Source organism: Echinops telfairi, unplaced genomic scaffold, assembly GCF_000313985.2.
Source record: "Echinops telfairi isolate 266 unplaced genomic scaffold, ASM31398v2 ScPeMD7_23;HRSCAF=83, whole genome shotgun sequence".
Classification (NCBI taxonomy): Eukaryota; Metazoa; Chordata; class Mammalia; order Afrosoricida; family Tenrecidae; genus Echinops; species Echinops telfairi.
The window spans coordinates 44,063,814-44,082,189 of record NW_022103920.1 but is presented as its reverse complement, the minus strand read 5'-3'; the positions used below and the strand labels follow the sequence as shown (position 1 = coordinate 44,082,189).

At 45.5% G+C, this 18,376-nt stretch overlaps 1 protein-coding gene across 1 annotated transcript in view; it reads left to right on the top strand.

Annotated features, from left to right (window-relative positions):
- Nucleotides 1-18,376, top strand: part of MAGI2 (membrane associated guanylate kinase, WW and PDZ domain containing 2) — a 1,552,529-nt gene that overhangs the window by 1,365,114 nt on the left and 169,039 nt on the right. The window contains exons 15-16 of the mRNA XM_013004634.2: nucleotides 2,904-3,096; nucleotides 13,030-13,278. Coding sequence (XP_012860088.2) covers nucleotides 2,904-3,096; nucleotides 13,030-13,278 — 442 coding nt within the window. The remainder of the gene's footprint in view (nucleotides 1-2,903; nucleotides 3,097-13,029; nucleotides 13,279-18,376) is intronic.

Genomic DNA, 18,376 nt, shown 5'->3' with positions numbered 1-18,376 from the left:
TCACCCGACGTATCCTGGTGTGCAGACCATTCACGGAGGGAAACATCTCTCAGGGGACCAGGAGAATGATCAGTGAGATGAGTCACGGAGCCCAGGCCAGGCACCCAGGGGCGTCCTGGGCAGACATGGGACGTGACTAGTGACCCCACAGACAGAGCCGATGACCTTGAGACCACGTGAGATTACTTAGAGCCTTGCTCTTCAAAGTATGACCTATGGACCAACAACACAAAGCATCTCCTAAGAGCTTGTTGGAATCTCAGGGCTCACCCAGACCTACTAAATCCGACTCTCTCAGGGTCAGTCCAAACCCCTGCCTTGCAGCCATGTCACCAGGTGATTCTCATGCTCCTTAGAGGTGAGGGTTGTGAGACTGTGTCTCCCATACTCATTGGGAGAGATCAGTCCCTGGAAAAGAGCATCACGCTTGGGAACATGGCAGAGCAGAGAAAAACAAGAAAGACCTTCCAGGCACTGAATGCCCACAGTGGCTGCAGTACTGGCTCAAACACAGCAGCAATTGTGAGGGTGGCGCAGCACTGGCTCTCTGGTGACCTCATTCTTTCATGGCGTATTTCATCCGTTAGAATCAGAACTATATGTTAACTTTGTTCATTAACCCGTCCAAACGTTCACAAGCCATTCCTGTTCTCTGTAACTAGCTATCCATTCTCCCGCTCAAGTATACAGGAAATCAAAAGGTAGAGCATTTTCTCCGGGCTCGCCCAGCCAAATGCAGCTTTTCAGGGGGCGGTGGAGAAACATAAACATTCATTTGAACTGGCTTTTACACAAAGCACTTGCCAGCTCTTTGAAGCACTCCACAGTGGGCTGAGCCTTTTGAAGAATAGATTGGAACATCTTTAGAAAGAAACTCGTAAATCCAGACTGGCATGACAATAAGGAAAATTGGAGAGCATTAGACATGTTCCCGACAGTTGAACTGTGGCAAATGGGTGCAGCGGGTTACAGAGAAAGAACCACGCCGTGCAGCCAACCCAAGTCAGGAGTTGGGAGCTCTTTCCGACGGTCGTGGTAGTATATCATTCACTACGGCACAATTCTGCAACACGGAAGCCAATCTGTTCCCCACGTCCGACTCCCCAGCAAGAGGAAGTAAGCAGCCCGAGAATGAGGGATTTCATTCTCATAAAGAGAACTGTCCAGGGGTCTGGCTTCCCCAAGACTGGGAAGTCACTAGGGAAAAAAGAGAGCTCTCAAGACTTTAACTTTGCATATCCCCGAGAAGTGCGGAGTAGGGGGGCCAACTCCCCAGGAAGCATTCTGCAGCCAAGCCAAAGTCATGATGGTGCAAATCAACTGGAATCCACACCTTGGAGATGTGAAAGACATTACTGTGCCTGAAAGACTTCAGACAATCGGCAAGGGGTGGTTTTTTATTTATTTATTACTATTTTAATTATTTTATTGGGGGCTCCTACAACTCTTATCACAATCCATCCATCCATTGTGCCAAGCACATTTGTATATTTGTTGCCCTCATCATTTTCAAAACATTTTCTTTCTACTTGAGCCCTTGGTATCAGCTCCACATTTGTCCCTCTCTCCCCCGCCCTGCCTCCCTCATGAGCCCTTGAAAATTTATATATTATTAATATTTTTTCATGTCTTACACTGACCGATGTCTCCCTTTTTTTATCTATGAAGATTTAAAACAAACCATTTCTTTGCAGAAACGACTTGGGTTGCTAACTGCAAGGTCAGCGGTTTGAAACCACCAGCCCCCATGAGGGAGAAAAGGGAGGCTTTCTACTCCTGTAAAGAGTTGCGGTCTCAGAACCACCACCCCCCCCACAGCAGTTCTCCCTTGCCCTATAGGGTCACTGTGAGTCACAATCGAGTCAATGGCTGTGAGAACGGCAACCCCTGTCCTCAGAGGCAATGTGCCAAAGTCACTTGGCAAAGCAAGAGGGGACATGTGGTCTACGAGTTGGAAAAAATGTAGATTAAAGAGCAAAACTAGAACACCTGGTACTGTTTATTGTCTGTTCTCTGAGATGGGAGAAGGCCTTGCTAGCGGACACTCTAGTCTAGTGAGAGATGTCTGTGGGAAGCCTCCGGTGTGGTCTTCCATCACACTCTGGGGGGATGCAGGGAAGGAGCCCATTGCCCACATGACCAGGTGTTGTACCTCTTCATTTCCCGGTAGGGTCCCTGCTGCAACCTCCTCACCAGCGGACGATCTTTCAGGGAAGATCCCCTGCAGAGGACAGTGCTGGGAGGGAGCAGAGCAAACTCTAAGGCAACTGAGTTTGGTTTGGTTTTCTTTGTGCACACCTTTCGGAGCAGACTCTGCCTGTGGATCAGTGCTCAATGGTACAAGGCAGCTGTTTGCCCTTGAATATCTGAGCGCTTATTTTGTGCTGGGAACAGAGGGAAAGGCTTTCCAAACCCGATGTCTATGTTCCTAACAATCTGTGAGGTTGGTTCTACGACTAGGTCCCCCGCCCTGCAGGGTAGAAAACTGAAGTTCACCAAAGTCCAGAAGCTTTGCCCAAAGCCACACCATGAAAGGGGGGTGCTGGCAGGCAGCCCCCAACTTGTTTCAAGGCCAACGATGTCCCATTGGGGTTCTGTTTCCAGGGGCTTCTTTACAGGTGATCACTGATGAGCCAGGAACCAAGCATCTCCCAAACTTCAGGGCAATCAACATGGACTTGCCAACCTTGCTTTCTCCAGAAGGATCTGAGAGCTGGACAAGGTGGAAGGGCAACCCCCTTTTCCAGCTCCTCCGTGTTTCGTTACCAAATGTATGCTCAGGTCGAAGGCGCCTGGCAGAAAATGGGAAGAGAGCCTTCCTCCCACCCCGGGCTGCAGCGAGGAAAAGGGAGGTGGGAGAAGGCTTGGAAATGGATGTTCTCTCCCTCTTGCGGCTTCTCTAGATTCTGATCGGCGCCGTCATCGCCATGGGCTCCGCCGACAGGGACGGCCGCCTCCACCCCGGAGACGAGCTCGTCTACGTGGACGGGATTCCAGTGGCCGGCAAGACCCACCGCTACGTCATCGACCTCATGCACCACGCCGCCCGCAACGGGCAAGTCAACCTCACTGTGAGAAGAAAGGTGCTATGTGGAGGTATGGACCGGGGGCCGGGGGCGGGGGGTGAGATGCTTTGGTGAGACTTACGGACCCTTGGAACAGATTTTTAAATCCATTGTTGATATGATGTTGCTAAATTAGGAGAAGAGAAGAAAAAAAAACCTGGACTCAGGGAGAGGCTGTATTCAGAAAGAAAAGATTAGGTAGAGAATGTTCTGCAAATCAATCGGCAAGACTGTCAGGAGCTAAAGGAAAGGGAGCTTTTCTCACTGTGGGGAAGTAACCCCGGGGTGGTGACGGGCTCTGAGAGGGTGACACACCCGAGAGTATTCTCGGGAGAGGCCTGTAGGATCATATTGGGACAGGTGGAGAGAACCGACGTCCAGGGACTCGGGGGAAGGATAGAAGTTTAAATAATGTGTGACTTGCAAACATTTTTTTAAGATAATTTTATGGGAGCTCTTACAGCCCTTATAACAATCTGTAGATCAATTGTATCAAGCATATTTTTATATATGTTGCCATCATTATTTTCTACACATTCACTGTCTAGTTGAGCCCTTGGTATCAGCTCCTCTTTTCACCCTTCCTCCCCCCTCCCACAAACATTTCATTGTTCATTGATCTGTGGGGATAAGAAGTTCAGCTACGTATTTGTGAGACAGGGACAGAGACCTTGATGGGTGTGTGTCTGTCTGGCCCTATCGCAGGTGAGCACAGGGGAACCCCAGGGTCTTATCTAAGTCCTATGGAAGGAGGGGGCAGTTCTATTTAGAGAGCCGCTTTCCAAACACCGGTGAGGGGATTTCTTTAACCCTCGCTGTTTTCCAGGATCCCTGGAGTTTCTATAAAATCAGCATTCTCAACCTGAAGACAAAAAACGGCAACCTAGACTTGCAAAACGTTACTGTGCTTTTGACGGTGCATATGCTCCCCCACTAACACAAAAACCCAAGCACTGTTTGAGGCCCAGATTTTACGTGTGGTGATTAAACATCTTGAGCAAAGCCTGAGGCTAATTTCAGATATGTGTGTCTTTGCTCTTTGGTAGATGCTCTTTCTAAGAAGAACATCACAGGGATGAGAAATAGATCTTTTGGAAATATTTTTCACTGTGTTTACAAATGAAGAAACACAGTCATTTGAGACCATAGTGGGGTGACCATGATGGAAAATTAGTTTTTAACACCGAGCCACATAAAAGATACCAATGCTACTGCTACCCTGATACAGAAAAATGTAGCTGCACCCCACTCTGAGGAAAATATAATGCCTATAGCTCCAAACTTATGAAACAGATAAATTAGAAGTAACTATTCCCTTTACAAGCATTTTCTCTGCTTCACAAAGAATCCACCAAAGCCATGCTTCTGAAACTCAGCCCTGTGTTCAAGTACCTTCTGCTCTCTTCACCACCTCAACATCCCTCACACACCTGCCACCTAAAAAGAATGATGTGTTTAAGGGATGTGTCTGTGTCAAGCAACCATGCTGTTTACTTTGATCATCTGAGGGATGATGGTCTTTCTTCAGAACTCAGTGACGAGCAGAGGGCTTTTGTCCCAGCGTCCGACTGGCCACTTTGCTCAGACCCCTGACAGCCCCTCCCTCATGCAAACTCTTTAATGTCGGATGAAGACATGAGCTCACGTGTTATGGATGAGGAAACTGAGTCCCAGAGGTTCAGGAACTTGCCCCCCCCCCCAAAAAAAGTAAAACATATTGCCATTGAATGGGTTCTGCCCCAAAGCAGCCTTGTAGGACTGAGTTGAACTCCCAGGGAGGGTCACCAGGCTCTAAATCTTTACTGCCACCTCTTTCTTTCACAGAGTAGCTGGTGGATCCGAAGCACCAACCTTTTGGTTAGCAGCCAAATGCTTAACCGCTGTGCTACCAGTAGTCTAAAATACACCAGTGGCACTGTAGACACAAGATGACCATCCTGCCTGCCCCAACCTTCCCCTCACTCAGTCTCCCTGAAATCGAGTTGCTGCCAACGCATAGCAACCCTATAGGACAGCGTAGCACTGCCCCTGTGAGTTTCCTAGACTGCAACCCTTTACGAGAGTAGAAAGCCCCATTTTTCTGCCAAGGAGCAGCTGGTGGCTTTGAACTGCTGACTCAGCAATTAGCCCAATGGGTGACCACAGCGCCACCTGGGTTATCCCCCAGAACGCATTTCCTTATGCCATTTTCAGTTCTTCTTCCCACCCTGAGTAGCTCAGTTTTCACTTGGCTGCTCAGCAAAAGGTTGGTAGTTCTAATCCACCTAGAAGCACCACAGAAGAAAGGCCTGGTAATCCACTTCCATAAGATCATAGCCATTGAAAACCCTATTGAGTGCAGTTCTACTCTGATGCACATGGCTTTCCAGGAGTCAGCATTACCTCGGTGGCAACAGATTGGGTTCTTTGCCTGACCTCCCTCTACCACTAGCAGCATCTCATGGAATTTAAAGGTAGTAGACCAACCCTTAACAGATGTCAGTCTCTGCTGTGAGGAGTCGTCCACGTGGGCTACGATAACATTTAGAAGGGGGGAAAATGGCCAATGGCTTATCACTCACTGAAATATCCGAGACAAGGAAGCTTATTGGTCACACTGAAAACCCTTTGCTTTTTGAGTTCTCTCAAAACTAGAGTAGGAGCAAACACGATCATTTAGAAGGGCAAGTCAGAAGGCTCTCCAGCCAGTAGAGACTATATATCCTGAGTAGTATGGAGGTTTTGCTAAGAGGTGCCGTTCATTCTCTGAAATTCATGGCTTACCGCTTGACCCAAAGAAGTAAAACACCTTGAAGTATGCCTTACCCTGGGGCCAGATGCCAGGAGGAGACAGGGCTTGCCTGGTTAGCATTTAACCATCTCTCTCCCTGCAGAGTAATTTTTAATAAAAAATAAATTAAATGTTTGCCGTGCTATATGTTCTGCAACTCAGAGATAAATTAAAAAGATACCTGATTTACAAGGACATATATTTCGAAGCCCCAAACCAATGCATCTACATAATTTTATGCTCCCCTTGCTACCAGCTGATTATGGCAAATTGAATTTTGTTCTAATCAACCCAAGCTGTTAGAGTGGATGCCAAATGCTGCATTTTATATACATATTTACAATTTGTGGAGCATGACTTCCGTGAAGATGCTCCTTGCTGCAATTCTCACAGAGTGAGCCCAGGCTTCCAAGTGTGTCCAGTGCCTTCCCTTTGGAAGCCTGTTCTGCTGCGCACTGCCCGTCACCCCAGGAGGATTTCCAGGCTGCTTCAGTTCATGCTTCCTCAAAGGCTGCATCCGTAGTGAAAATAATTAAGCTTAGCAAAAGATACGTTGATACACAATGAAAGACCATAAAAATATTGGATGGGAAGAAATCTAAAAATAAAAATCACAGGAAGACAAGCCTTCTTCCTCATTGCCATTTCCCCCTTCTAATGAGAAAGGACAACCGCAAGTGGAGGTGGCAGGGGAGGCATCCTTTCAAGGGTGTTGCCATCATTGTTACTGTTCTTTCCTAAGTAAACGCAGAGTCCTTTAGTGGTCAAAGCAGAGTACAGGTGGTCAAAGCTGCAACGGAAAAGCTTGGTAGTTCAAGGCCACCTCGAGGTGCCTCAGAAGATAGGCCTGATGATCAATCTCTGAACATTCAGCCATTGGCAAGCCTGTGGGGTGCAGTTATACTCTGTCCACATGGGGTCGCCATGAGTCAGGGTTGTTTCCATGGCAACTGCTGGCTTACGCAAAGGCAGTAGGCAGTGCCAGCATGGCTTATGATGGGTGGGTTCAAATCTGAAGGGAGGTGAGCAAACAGCTTGCAAAGAGATGGAGGAAGAAGGACCTTGGTGCTCCCTTCTTGTGCAAAAGAGCAAGAGCAGGGAAGAAGACAGGTCACGGAAATTATTCGCTTCACCCTTCTCATTGCCCCAGTGGGTGCAAATGCCCTGCCTCTCCCCCTCAGAAGACAGAGGGTCCCAAGAAACCAGCCACGTAAGAGAGCAAGTCAGAAGCAATGTTAGTCCTCACCAATAGACACTGCTCGAGGTCTGGATGCTCAGATACGCTCTCCCTTGATGCTCAAGACAAAGAACACACCCATTCTTAATGATGCAGATTATTTACATTAGCTGAAAATTAATGCCACAACTAAGCTACCTCACACATTAAGTGAAAATACATGTATCCTCAAGATAGAAGCATGGCATTTCCAACTAGGCAAAAGCAAGCTTACGAAAAACCAAGTCACTATCAAGTCCATTCAGATGCATGGCAATCGTGCATTTCAGATGTGAATGGTGGGTCTCCCCTGGGGCTTTCAATGGCTGTGGCCTTTTGGAAGTTGGACTTGCTTCTCAGCTGCCTCTTGGTAACTTTGAACCACTGGTCATTTGGTTAGTAGTTCAGGATTTAGCTTTTGTACTCCCTAGGGACTCCCTCGAAAGTGAGAACTTGTGAGCTATAGGAAGAAAACCTTCAGTAACATAGTCAATGTTATTTACTAGTTAACCGTAGCACAGGTCTTGTATCTTCAGCTGGTTTTGAGAGACAGTGGCTTCGCCATATCACCACCTCTAAGATTTAGTTGTGTTTTCCCAATGATATTAGAAGATTGACTTTAAGTGTTACCGTGAAAGTCAACATTTTAAGTGTATCTCTTTTGGAGTCCAGCTTTGAGACACTCAGCCCAAGAACACATTATTTTGAATACTCACAGTCTTCAGAAAGGAGGGTGTCTCTGAGGAATCTCCTGAAATGTAAACCTAGAATTGATGTGAAAGTTCTATGACGGAATCAAATAGAGAGCATCATCCTTGAAGGTATCAGTACCTTTCCAAAACCTGGTGGCAAATCAAATTGTCAGGCTAATGCCAAGAAAGGAAAGGTTGTCTTGGCAACCAAGTGAAAGGTTCAGGCAGTCTTTAGGGTGCATTCCTCTGTCCTGGTTACTGCAGTTTTTTGTCTGCACCAAATGCATATCTTTGCCCTTTATAAGCACAATGTCATCCATTTAAATAAATTGTCTTCCTTGATATGTATAAATCAGGAGTGCACAAACTCAAATACCATGAGACAGGCCAGCCCCTCACATTTTCAGGCCCACAGCCACAAGCTGCCCCCTTTTCCACCAGGTACCATGGGGAATCTTGTGCACATACATGTGGACATTCAGTCCACACATCCAATTCTGCACACAGACATGCCACAGTGGTCACCCGTTGGCCATGTTTCAAGGTAAGATAGGCCCCTCTGCAGTGTCACCAGCCATCTGCTAGACCATCCCGACAAGAGGCCCAGGCATACCTTGACAGCAGGGGAAGCCATTGGGTCAGAGAATCCTAGAGCCATGGTTCTCAGAACATGGTCTAGGAGGGAAATCCCGCTGATTTATCACTCCGTGAGACTATAAATGAGAAAAAAGGATCATTTGCAAGGGACATTAGGGAGTGGTAAGGTCTGTGCTAGTCTATAAAGTACATACTCAATTCGAAGAGAAGCCATTACCCAATTCTACCTGATTCCTGCCAGTTTTTTGTTTTGTTTTGTTTTTCTAAAGGAGCTAGAACTCCCTTGGCATTATCCCTTTAGTTCTTTGAAGGAGGGGCACACTGTACCACCAAATTGCACATGCTGATCCCTCTCCCTAGAGCATCCTTCATCTCAGATCTCACCTCGGTCCCAGCCATCAGAGGGGCTCGAAATGCCAATACTGGGCATAATCAATTTAGAAGGGGAATGTTATTTCTGTAAAAGATCACTAGTTCTAAACATTGGCAATCAATGTGAACAATTATTGGACACTCTACAGGCCACCCAGGAGAGAGACAAGGTGTTCTACTCACGTAAGAAGTTAGTCTGGGCAATAACTGATATAGTGGTTTATCTGGGATGTGGGAGAATGGGATGAGGCATAGTGAGGGTGAGGGGATTTGGGGAACAAACAATGAATGCAGGAGGTGGAAGGGAACATTAGAATTGATTGTGATGCTGCATATTCAACTCTTTTACAAAGTGTTTAAATATGGGAGTGTGTGATATGTGAATACTAAATCAAGAAAACAACTAAAGAAAAAAGAAACCAAATGTGTCCAATGGTTACCGTGGGTGAAGGAGGAAGTTTTGCTGGGAGGGCATTGAGTTTATGCTAATGGTGAGGAAATAATTTGGAAAAGGATATCAATAATGGTGTACAACAAAAAGAGTGTATAGTCAATAGCACTGAATTCTACATGTGGAAGTTGTTGGAGAATGTTTTGTTGTGTATATTTTTGCCACAATATTAATAAAATAATTACATGAATAACAATGAGTAGAAGGAAGAAGAAAATGTTCTAGAATTGATTATAGTGATAACTGTGCAACTCTTGTTGATATGATTAAATTATTGACAGTTATTGAATTATTGTCAACCGAATGCCAAGAGTCGCTATTGGCATTTGATAGAATCCATTTGACAGCAGTGGTTTGGCTTGGGTTGAGTTGGGTTGGGTTGGGTTGGGTTGGGTTGGGTGCAAGCCACCATGAAGAAGTGAAAATAAATAGGTCTACAGACCTGGGACAGCTTTTGGCAAGTGGTTGCTTATTCTGGTCTAAGCGATCTGACCTAGAGAGCATTGTCCAAGGCTCTTTCCTCCCCAGAAGGAAGCCCATCTCCCAGTCAATAGTGGCTGTTTGCAGTGGGGCTGGTGGAGAAGAAACAGAAATGTAACCTAAAACAAATGAATCATTTTACTTGCGTAGGTATGAAGTGACAGAATTCTAAGTACCCGTGTGCATGTAAGCCAGAAGACGGAGTCAGGGATCCTGGAGGATAGTGAATTTAAAAAAAGAAAAGAGGAGGAAGCTTAGAACCTGGTATTTTTGTCACTTTCTGACATTTTACAATCCGAGTATTATTCTGCAGCAACCCTGTTGAGTTGGCTGTCTACATCAGGAAGGGGTGTTGGAAAGACCATCTTACTTGGCTCTAGCTGACGGCTGAGGAGAAAGATGATGTGGGGCCCATGCTGTTCTTCAAAGTCAATCAGAAAGAACTTGAAGAACTTCCTAAGTCCCAGATTTTAAATGAGGGCTTTCGTTAAAGATAAAGAACTTGGTTTTAGAGGTTGAAAGACCAGTCCAAAAGGCAATAGAAAAAGCCAGCTCTTAATGTATTTGAGGCTTTCAGTTGCCCAGTGCCACACATGCTGACTGCATCAATGATATCCCCCCTTTAGAACCAGTAGCCACTCCCCAACACTTACTGGAGAGACAGATCATTTTTCTTTGTTGCTGCGTTACTGACAACCACAGCCTCTCAACTCCCTAAAATGTGACAGCCCGAAAATGAGATCTCTCTCGTCACTGCCTATGACGTTTAGTTACTTATTCGGTCCAATAACTCGGGGAGATTTTCAATTTAATGTAACAGCATAATAATTGTTTTTCTTCTTCCTGACTATCTCTAATCACTTTATTTCCAAGTTGCACAAGGACTGATAAAGGACATGTGCTTCACCAAGACAATAACAGCTTGTCTTCGGATGATGATGCCCAGGGAGGAGCACACATGCGATAGCCAAAAGTTTTCAAGTCTGGTTGAAAAGAGGGAAAAGGCACATGACGTTGACATCCTGTTCTCCTACGACCTTGGTGCATTTCTGAGAGATGAAAAACATTCTTTCTTTCGAAATTAAAACTTGATTAATTAAATCTTAAAGAAAAACATATATAATTTATCAAATGCTAATAAGCAACAGGCCTGGGTCTTAACCATTCTGTAATTACAAACAAGAAATGAATATATTCTTTTTTTTTTTTAACATTTTATTAGGGGCTCATACAACTGTTATCCCAATCCATACACACATCAATTGTGTAAAGCGCATTTGTACATCGTTTCTCAAAACATTTTCTCTCCACTTAAACCCCCGACATTAGGTCCTCATTTTTCCCCTCCCTCCCTGCTCGCCCCTCCCGCATGAGCCCTTGATAGTTTATAAATGGGTATTTTGTCATATCTTGCCCTGTCCGACTTCTCCCTTCATCCACTTTTCGGTTGTCTGTCCCCCAGGGAGGAGGTCACACACAGTTCCATGTAATCGGTTCCCTCTCTCCTAGCCCTTCTCCCTTTACCCTCCCTGTTTTGCCACTCACACCACTGGTCCTATCGGGCTCATCCGTCCTGGATTCCCTGTATTTTCAGTTCCTATCTGTACCAGTGTCCCTCCTCTGGTCTAGCCAGTCTTGCAAGATAGAATTCGAGTCATGGTAGTGGGAGCGGGGAGGAAACCTTTAGGAACTAGAGGAAGGTTGTATTTCTCATCATTGTTACATCGCACCCTGACTGTCTCATCTCCTCCCCGAGACCCCTCTGCAAGGGGATCTCCAGTGGCCTACTAATGGGCTTTGGATCTCCACTCCACACTCCCTCCATCATTCACTATGGTAAGATTTTTTGTTCTGATGATGCCTTACACCTGATCCCTTCGACACCTCGTGGTTGCATAGGCTGGTGTGCTTCTTCCATGTGGGCTTTGTTGCTTCTGAGCTTGATGGCCACTTGATTATCTTCAAGCCTTTAAGACCCCAGATGCTATACTTTTTGATAGCCGGGCACCATCAGCTTTCTTCACCACATTTGCTTATGCACCCATTTGTCTTCAGTGGAAATGAATATATTCTTATAAGGCCATGAATCTCTTTATCCGAGTCTACAAAGACATCTATCTCCTTCTTCTTAAGCTTATCAGTGACACAAAATCATCTCCTCAAGTCTCTGTGCTTTGTCCCCTGACTTTTCATTTCAGAATGGAATTACAGCTTATAAAGTTAGGAGCCTTCCCTGGAACTTTTGCTGATTATTTTTAATCTGTCTCATGAGACAAATTCCAGCATTCTAAATAGGGGACTATATCTAGAGACTCAACAAAGCATTCATTAGTTGTGATTATTTTCCACCTTCCTATTCCTCTGGTCCATAAACATCTTTTGAGTACATTGACCAGGTTATATGACAGAATAAAATAGTCTTATTTCTAATGATAAAATGGTAGGTCCATACTTCAGCTCTTCTGGTAAGAGTACCAACCCTCGGGTGTGAAATTAAAAATCATAAATCTCTTTTTGAGCCAAGGACCCCCTTTCCCTTCAAACCCTCACTTCCCTTGGCTGCCACCTTCCTATCACTTCTCCCAGTAAATATGTCTTTCTCATGAAAGGAATGGTTTTATTTACCTTCTCGATAATTTTGAGCATCTCTTGCGATAATAATACAGAGTCTATGTGACCAAGGCCTATCACACAACCTTAGAGATTCAAATTTTGTAATCCCTTGGCCTGATGCCGTCATCCGACTTGGTCCTGAGTGGGCTAACCGTGCTTCAGCAGCATATTTCCTACCTGCACAGGCGAAATCCATGTCTCTGCTAGTAGAGTATCACGCACTAAATGGAACGTGGCTCTTTGGGAAATTCTGATAGGTCACTGTACCTGGATACCCACCCCCTCGCTGTTAGACCCACTTAGCTGCGTTCCTCAGTGTGCTCTTGAAGCCTGATCAGACTCCAAGCCCAGTCTTTCCTGACCTACTGTGAGTGGCCTCTGGCGGTGTGTAACTTGTCCATGGTCCTTAGGGAACTCTATGCACAGAACAGTTTAAGACTGTGGACTCCTTTTGCATGGCTGCCTATGGTCAGTTCTTCAGCAGCTAAAAAGACCAGTATCTAACATTTCACATTGCCTAAGGAGGCTGCGAGTCGAAAGAAGAAGAAGATAAAACAAGGGGCAGCCAAGAAGAAACGGATGAGGGTTTTACAGGTATTTCCGATGAAAAGCACCATTGGCCCCAAACATGAGGGCTTTGGGCTCTACTGCTGGGTCTGGAAGGAACTAGAAACCCATCGGTTATTTCACAAAGCCATGCCAAGCATACATTGTAGTCATTCACTGAGACCCTGGTTAAATAGCTGAGTCCCTGTGTGTTGTATGTCTTCCAGGGGAGCCCTGCCCAGAGAATGGGAGGAGTCCAGGTTCCGTGTCCACTCACCACAGCTCTCCCCGCAGCGACTATGCCACCTACGCCAACAGCAACCACGCTGCCCCCAGCAGCAATGCCTCGCCCCCCGAGGGCTTTGCCTCGCACAGCCTGCAGCCCAGCGACGTGGTCATCCACCGCAAGGAGAACGAAGGCTTCGGCTTTGTCATCATCAGCTCCCTCAACAGACCGGAGTCTGGATCCACCATAAGTGAGTGGCTACTTCATCTGTGTTTGAATAAGGAGGCTTGCTTCTATGTGCTCTGGGGGTGGAGGCGCTGGACAGGTGGATCAGAGGGTCACTGCAGACATCTGGTGTGGCCTGCGTCCCAGGCCATGGGTAACCCTGGTTAGCTCCTGTGGCTGGAGGCTCACAATCAACGTCCCACCTCCCCATCCTCTTTGCCCACCAAAGTCCTTCTTTGATTTCTAAGGTGGGGTGCAGGGGGGCGGGCAGGGGGGGAACTAGAATAGTATGAAGGTGGTGGTTTGAGCGGGAAAGGTGTGCTTTTTAGTGGATAGAGCACTACTCTGAGGAAGTCGTGTTTGATTGAAAGATACTCAGTAAGATGAAACTAGGGAGAAACGTCCCGGTGAGAATGAGCTCAGCAATCAAGAACTACAGGGACGTCCAGTGTGACTGACGTGTGGGGTGCAAGGGAGAGGGCAAGGGTCAGAGACACAACACTAGGCAGGAGCCCAACGGTATAGAGATTCATAGGCTGTGGGAAGGCGTGTGGATTGTCAGCTAATGCCGTAGTCGTCGTCTAAGGCTTTTACCTACAGTCTGAAATCTGCCTTGCATTGTTCAAAGGTTAGCTCAGCCGCTTGTAGAAAATGAAACTGGGGGTGGAGGAACAAGAGCAGACGCAGGAGCTGCTGTTACCATTTCCGGTTGCCGCTGGGTCAACCCCACTCCTGGTGAGCCCATGTGAGTCCGACTAGCTTTGTCCCCCACCAGGTTTGCAATGACTGAGTTTTCAGAAGTAGATTGGCCAAGCCTCATCCCAACAGTCCTCTAGGTGGACTCGAACATCCAACTTTGTGGCTAGCAATTGACCTGTTTGCAGTAGCCATGCGCACTGAGACAGTGTCCGTGCTCTGGGGTGCCTTCCCATAAGGTGGTAGCAGTTACAACTGAAGAAGTAGATGCTCTGCGGAGGAGAAGCAAACGTCCGTCGCTTTGCCTCCTGCTGATCTGTGCTTTTTGCCCTTCAAGCTGCAGGATTTTTAATGTAAGGATTTGACCCTACTCGGTTGGGCCAAATTGAATGAGATTCTAGATCTGGTCACTGTGTCAAAAAAAAATTTTTTTTTTGCTTCATCTTGTTTAGTACTTTTCTTTTCCTCCATAAGTGTATGCTCTGTAGTCAAGAATATATATATATTTGGGACCAGTAGGACTTTTTCTGATATAATATAATCTACCAGTACCTATGTTACCATGTGTAATTTTTATTAGACATCATAGTTCTTAATTTGTCTAGAGTTTTATGAAAGATAGTGTTATTTTTATTGACAAAAGGAAAGTAATCCTACAACTAGATGCATAGAAAAGCAGTATTATTTTGTGACTAAGTATTTTACATTAAAATTTGTATCAGTCACTGTCTTGAGAATTCAGGGAAATAGAGTCAAATTTCAAACTTCAACAGTTTTATCAAACCTAAAGACATGAAATTAGGATTCCAAAGAGACTCTGAAATTTCATATCTCGGGGAAATGACAGTACATTAATCACATTGTGGCTGGCTGATTTAAAAATTGCATTTGACTTTTGAAAAATAAAAAGAACTGAAGAGCAAAAAAACAAGCCAAAAGCCATGCTAGTGCCTTCCCAGAAGGTGGGAGCAGCTGAGAATGGCAGAAGTAGATCAACTCAACTCGTGAGCTTGCTTTCCTCTGGAAGACTCTGTGAGGCGGTACAGCAGGTGCAGTCAGACGCTCTGTCTCCTCAAATCAGCCATCGGTGTGGGACCCCAGGCCGCCTCGGTCACGTTCCTCTCATTAACACGATTCTAGTCCCTCACAGTGAGTAATATGGAGACAAAAGTGGGGACAGAAACACTAGCTTGTGTTCTTGCTGATTGAGACCCCACAGTTGTAGGGAGCCACACTAATAAAGAGCACCTCAAAGAAACAAAATTAGTCATAATTGCACCCATATTGTAGTCCTAAAATTCCTATAAATTGTGGTGTTTTCAGCACACTGGGCAGAGTGGAAAGCCCAACGATACATAAGAAGTCAAATTCTTGAAAATTCTTACAAACTTTTTCGATAAGGTTAATGTTTTCCAAAGCCACCGACAGTAGAAAGACCTGCTCCCTTTTGCTTTAGCCTCAACTCGTGCAAGAGTGCAGACCACAGACGAGCTAGACCTCCGTGAATACGTGCAGGAGCTGAAGGACATGCGGCTGAAAGTGCAATTCCACTTCTCTGTTCCCCAGGCTAAGCTGCAGAGATAAATCCCGTCTTCAAGCATAGACTAAAACAGGATCCCGTCAGGACGATAGCCCCACCAAGATGAAAAGGACACGAGACGAAAGATTTTCATGAATGATACAAACAGCCTTCCAATCATTTACGCGTGGGGGACGTGTTCGCATACAGCATCTGTGGCTATTCCAGTCACCCAGATTGTTTATTGGGGTAGGATACTTAGAGGACCAGAATAAAAATAAAAAGTGGGTGACCACAAGGAGAGTGCTAGGTGTGTATTGAAGGTCTCAGCTTTATTTCTAATTGTTGGGGGAAATGTGAGGGTGTGTGTGTGTGTGCACTTACTGCATAAAGACGACCACCATTCATTTTCCCTCTGACAGATAAAACCCAGGAAAAGGTTGAGTTGGCAAAGAATGGGTATACATGTTTACGATTAGCATGTGAAATATTTCTTCTTACCAAGAGATATTAGACTGACCTCAAAAGAAGAATTTTAACCCCTTTCAAAATAGTATTATTTCTATATCACCCTGCCGAGCAGAAATATATTTTAGAGTCCGGGATGTTTCATGGATTCTTTTTTCCCCCACATATATTTGTTTTCAATTTAAAGAGCTTGAAACTCAGCGCAGTCCCCTGCTTTTTAGGAAAGGCAGCTATTAAACTGACAGCACATTGCATTTACAGCAAATCATCGGCAGCGCGCACCTAAAAGCTCCCTGCAGCTGATGTTCCTTCATACTGAACTTGTCTGACAATTTTGAACTCTGGTTTTGAAGGGAAATATTAGGTGCTTCGTGAATGCTAAGAGCCACCCTGTGCCACATCTTTGTCATCAAAAATATCAAGGGTCCTTGAGGTCTGTGAACGGTTGTGTGCCACTCTTAGATGCTCAGGAGTCGCAGTCACGCCAGGGCTTGTTGATCTCTCCATGTGTTGGCCAGGGATCATTAGCACAGTCTCGGTTATTCTCATGGCTACTGGATACTCTACTCTTGCAGAGAACGTATGGTTATGCCTTTGATCAGCACAGCATCCCATTTAGGTGAGAGAGTGGCATGGTTAACCCCAGGCTGGGTTTGAAAACTGACTCCATCATTTACTCACTGTGTGACCTTGAAGAAGTTACGAGCTTTCTTGGAGCCTCAGTTCCCATGGTTCCAAAGAGAGGATGATCTTAATACCTAAGTCATGGAGTTGCTAGCCAGGTTAAGTGAATTAATACCTGTCAATACTTAGAACAGCACTGACTCAGAGTGAGCAGTAAATATGCCATTGTTGTTATCCAAGCCACCAGCTCTTCTCAGAATTACCTGTCCATTCCATCAGCTGACTCTTCTTGGAGAGCTAGCATCCCCCTGCCTGTCACATCAGTCAGCCATTTGTCACAGCCACTCACTCTGCAGGGCAGCTCTGTCTGGGCAAGATGAGCATAACTTCAAAGGCACGCTACCCTGCCCCTCTGCTGACCTTCTGGGAACACAGCATTTTCCTCCACCCACTCAATTTCAGCCCAGAATCCAGATGAATCAGTCAAGGAAGTCAAAACAGGGGCTAACAAGTCTGTCCAGCTGGTTTAGTTTGGGTTGGTTTTTTTTGTTGTTGCTGAATCTGCATGCTGCAACTGCAGACTCATCTCCACAGGAATCACCAGCCAATCAATATAAAAGTTATGGTTGACCTTGAAATTCAGACCAGAAGTTACAGAAGCGGATCCTCTGATCCTCTGCTTTGTCAAGAGGCCCCTCAGGATAACAAATCCAACATTAACAAGACAAAGTCTCACCATCTTTTCTTCTAAGGAGAATTCCAGCTGTACATCTTCCAAAATAGTTTTTTTTCTTTCTTTCCTCTGACAGCCCATGATGTTTTCAACCCTGTCCCCAAACACCACAATTCAAGCACGTTCCTTCTTCCTCTGTCTCCTTTTTCCCTCGCCCAGTCCTTCGTGTGCAGGTGATGTAATGGAAGAGACCTCGGTTTGGGTCGGACCCGTGATAGCTTTGCTTTGTGGCACTTTAAAGAGGTCTCTTGCAGCCGATTTTTCCAATATACACATCTTTGATTTCTTGATGGTTGAGTCCGTGGGTAATTATTGATCCAGGAAGAATAAGATTTTTATAACTTCATTTTCTCAAAATTTATGATCATGTTATTTACTGGTCAAGTTTTAAGGCTTTTCATATATGAAAAGAACTCCTTCAACTCCCTCCTTCAGGTCTCCTCTATTTCTAAGATGAGAATTCTTGGCTGTAAATCCGTTCATTGCTTACTACGCTATGACTTCTAGTATTGTGTCTACCATTACCATCGGTTATGATGATTGCCATTTTACTTTTCATGTCTTTGTTTTGCCTCCCCCCAATAAAGTACAAGTTCCTTAAGAAGTCCTGGTGGTATAGGAGATTATAAGTTGGGCTGCTAGCCACAAGGTCAGCAGTTCAAAGCCATCAGCCGTTCTGTGGGAGAAAGATGAGGTTTTTCAACTCCTGTAAAGATTCGCAGGCTCAAGTAACCCACAGACCCACAGGAGCAGTTCTACTGTGTCCTGGAGGGTCACTGTGAACAGGAATCCACTCTATGGCAGCGAGTTTGGAAGGTGGCTTTGGTAAGGGCAGGAAACAGTGCTGTCCCTTTGACTCCCTCACAGTACCTCCTAACCTATTTTTCAGGGATTTGTCCCATAATGTATGCGGATTGCATTAGGTCGGATATTTACACAGCCATCATGCATTGTCCTCATCCAAAGAAAAAGTGAATGTTCTCTGCTCTCACTTCCCTAGCTGTTTCATTTCCCAAAGGCAGCAAGACAAATCTCAGAAAATGGACAAAGTGGCAGAGGATCACTTCTGGGAGCAGGGGGAGG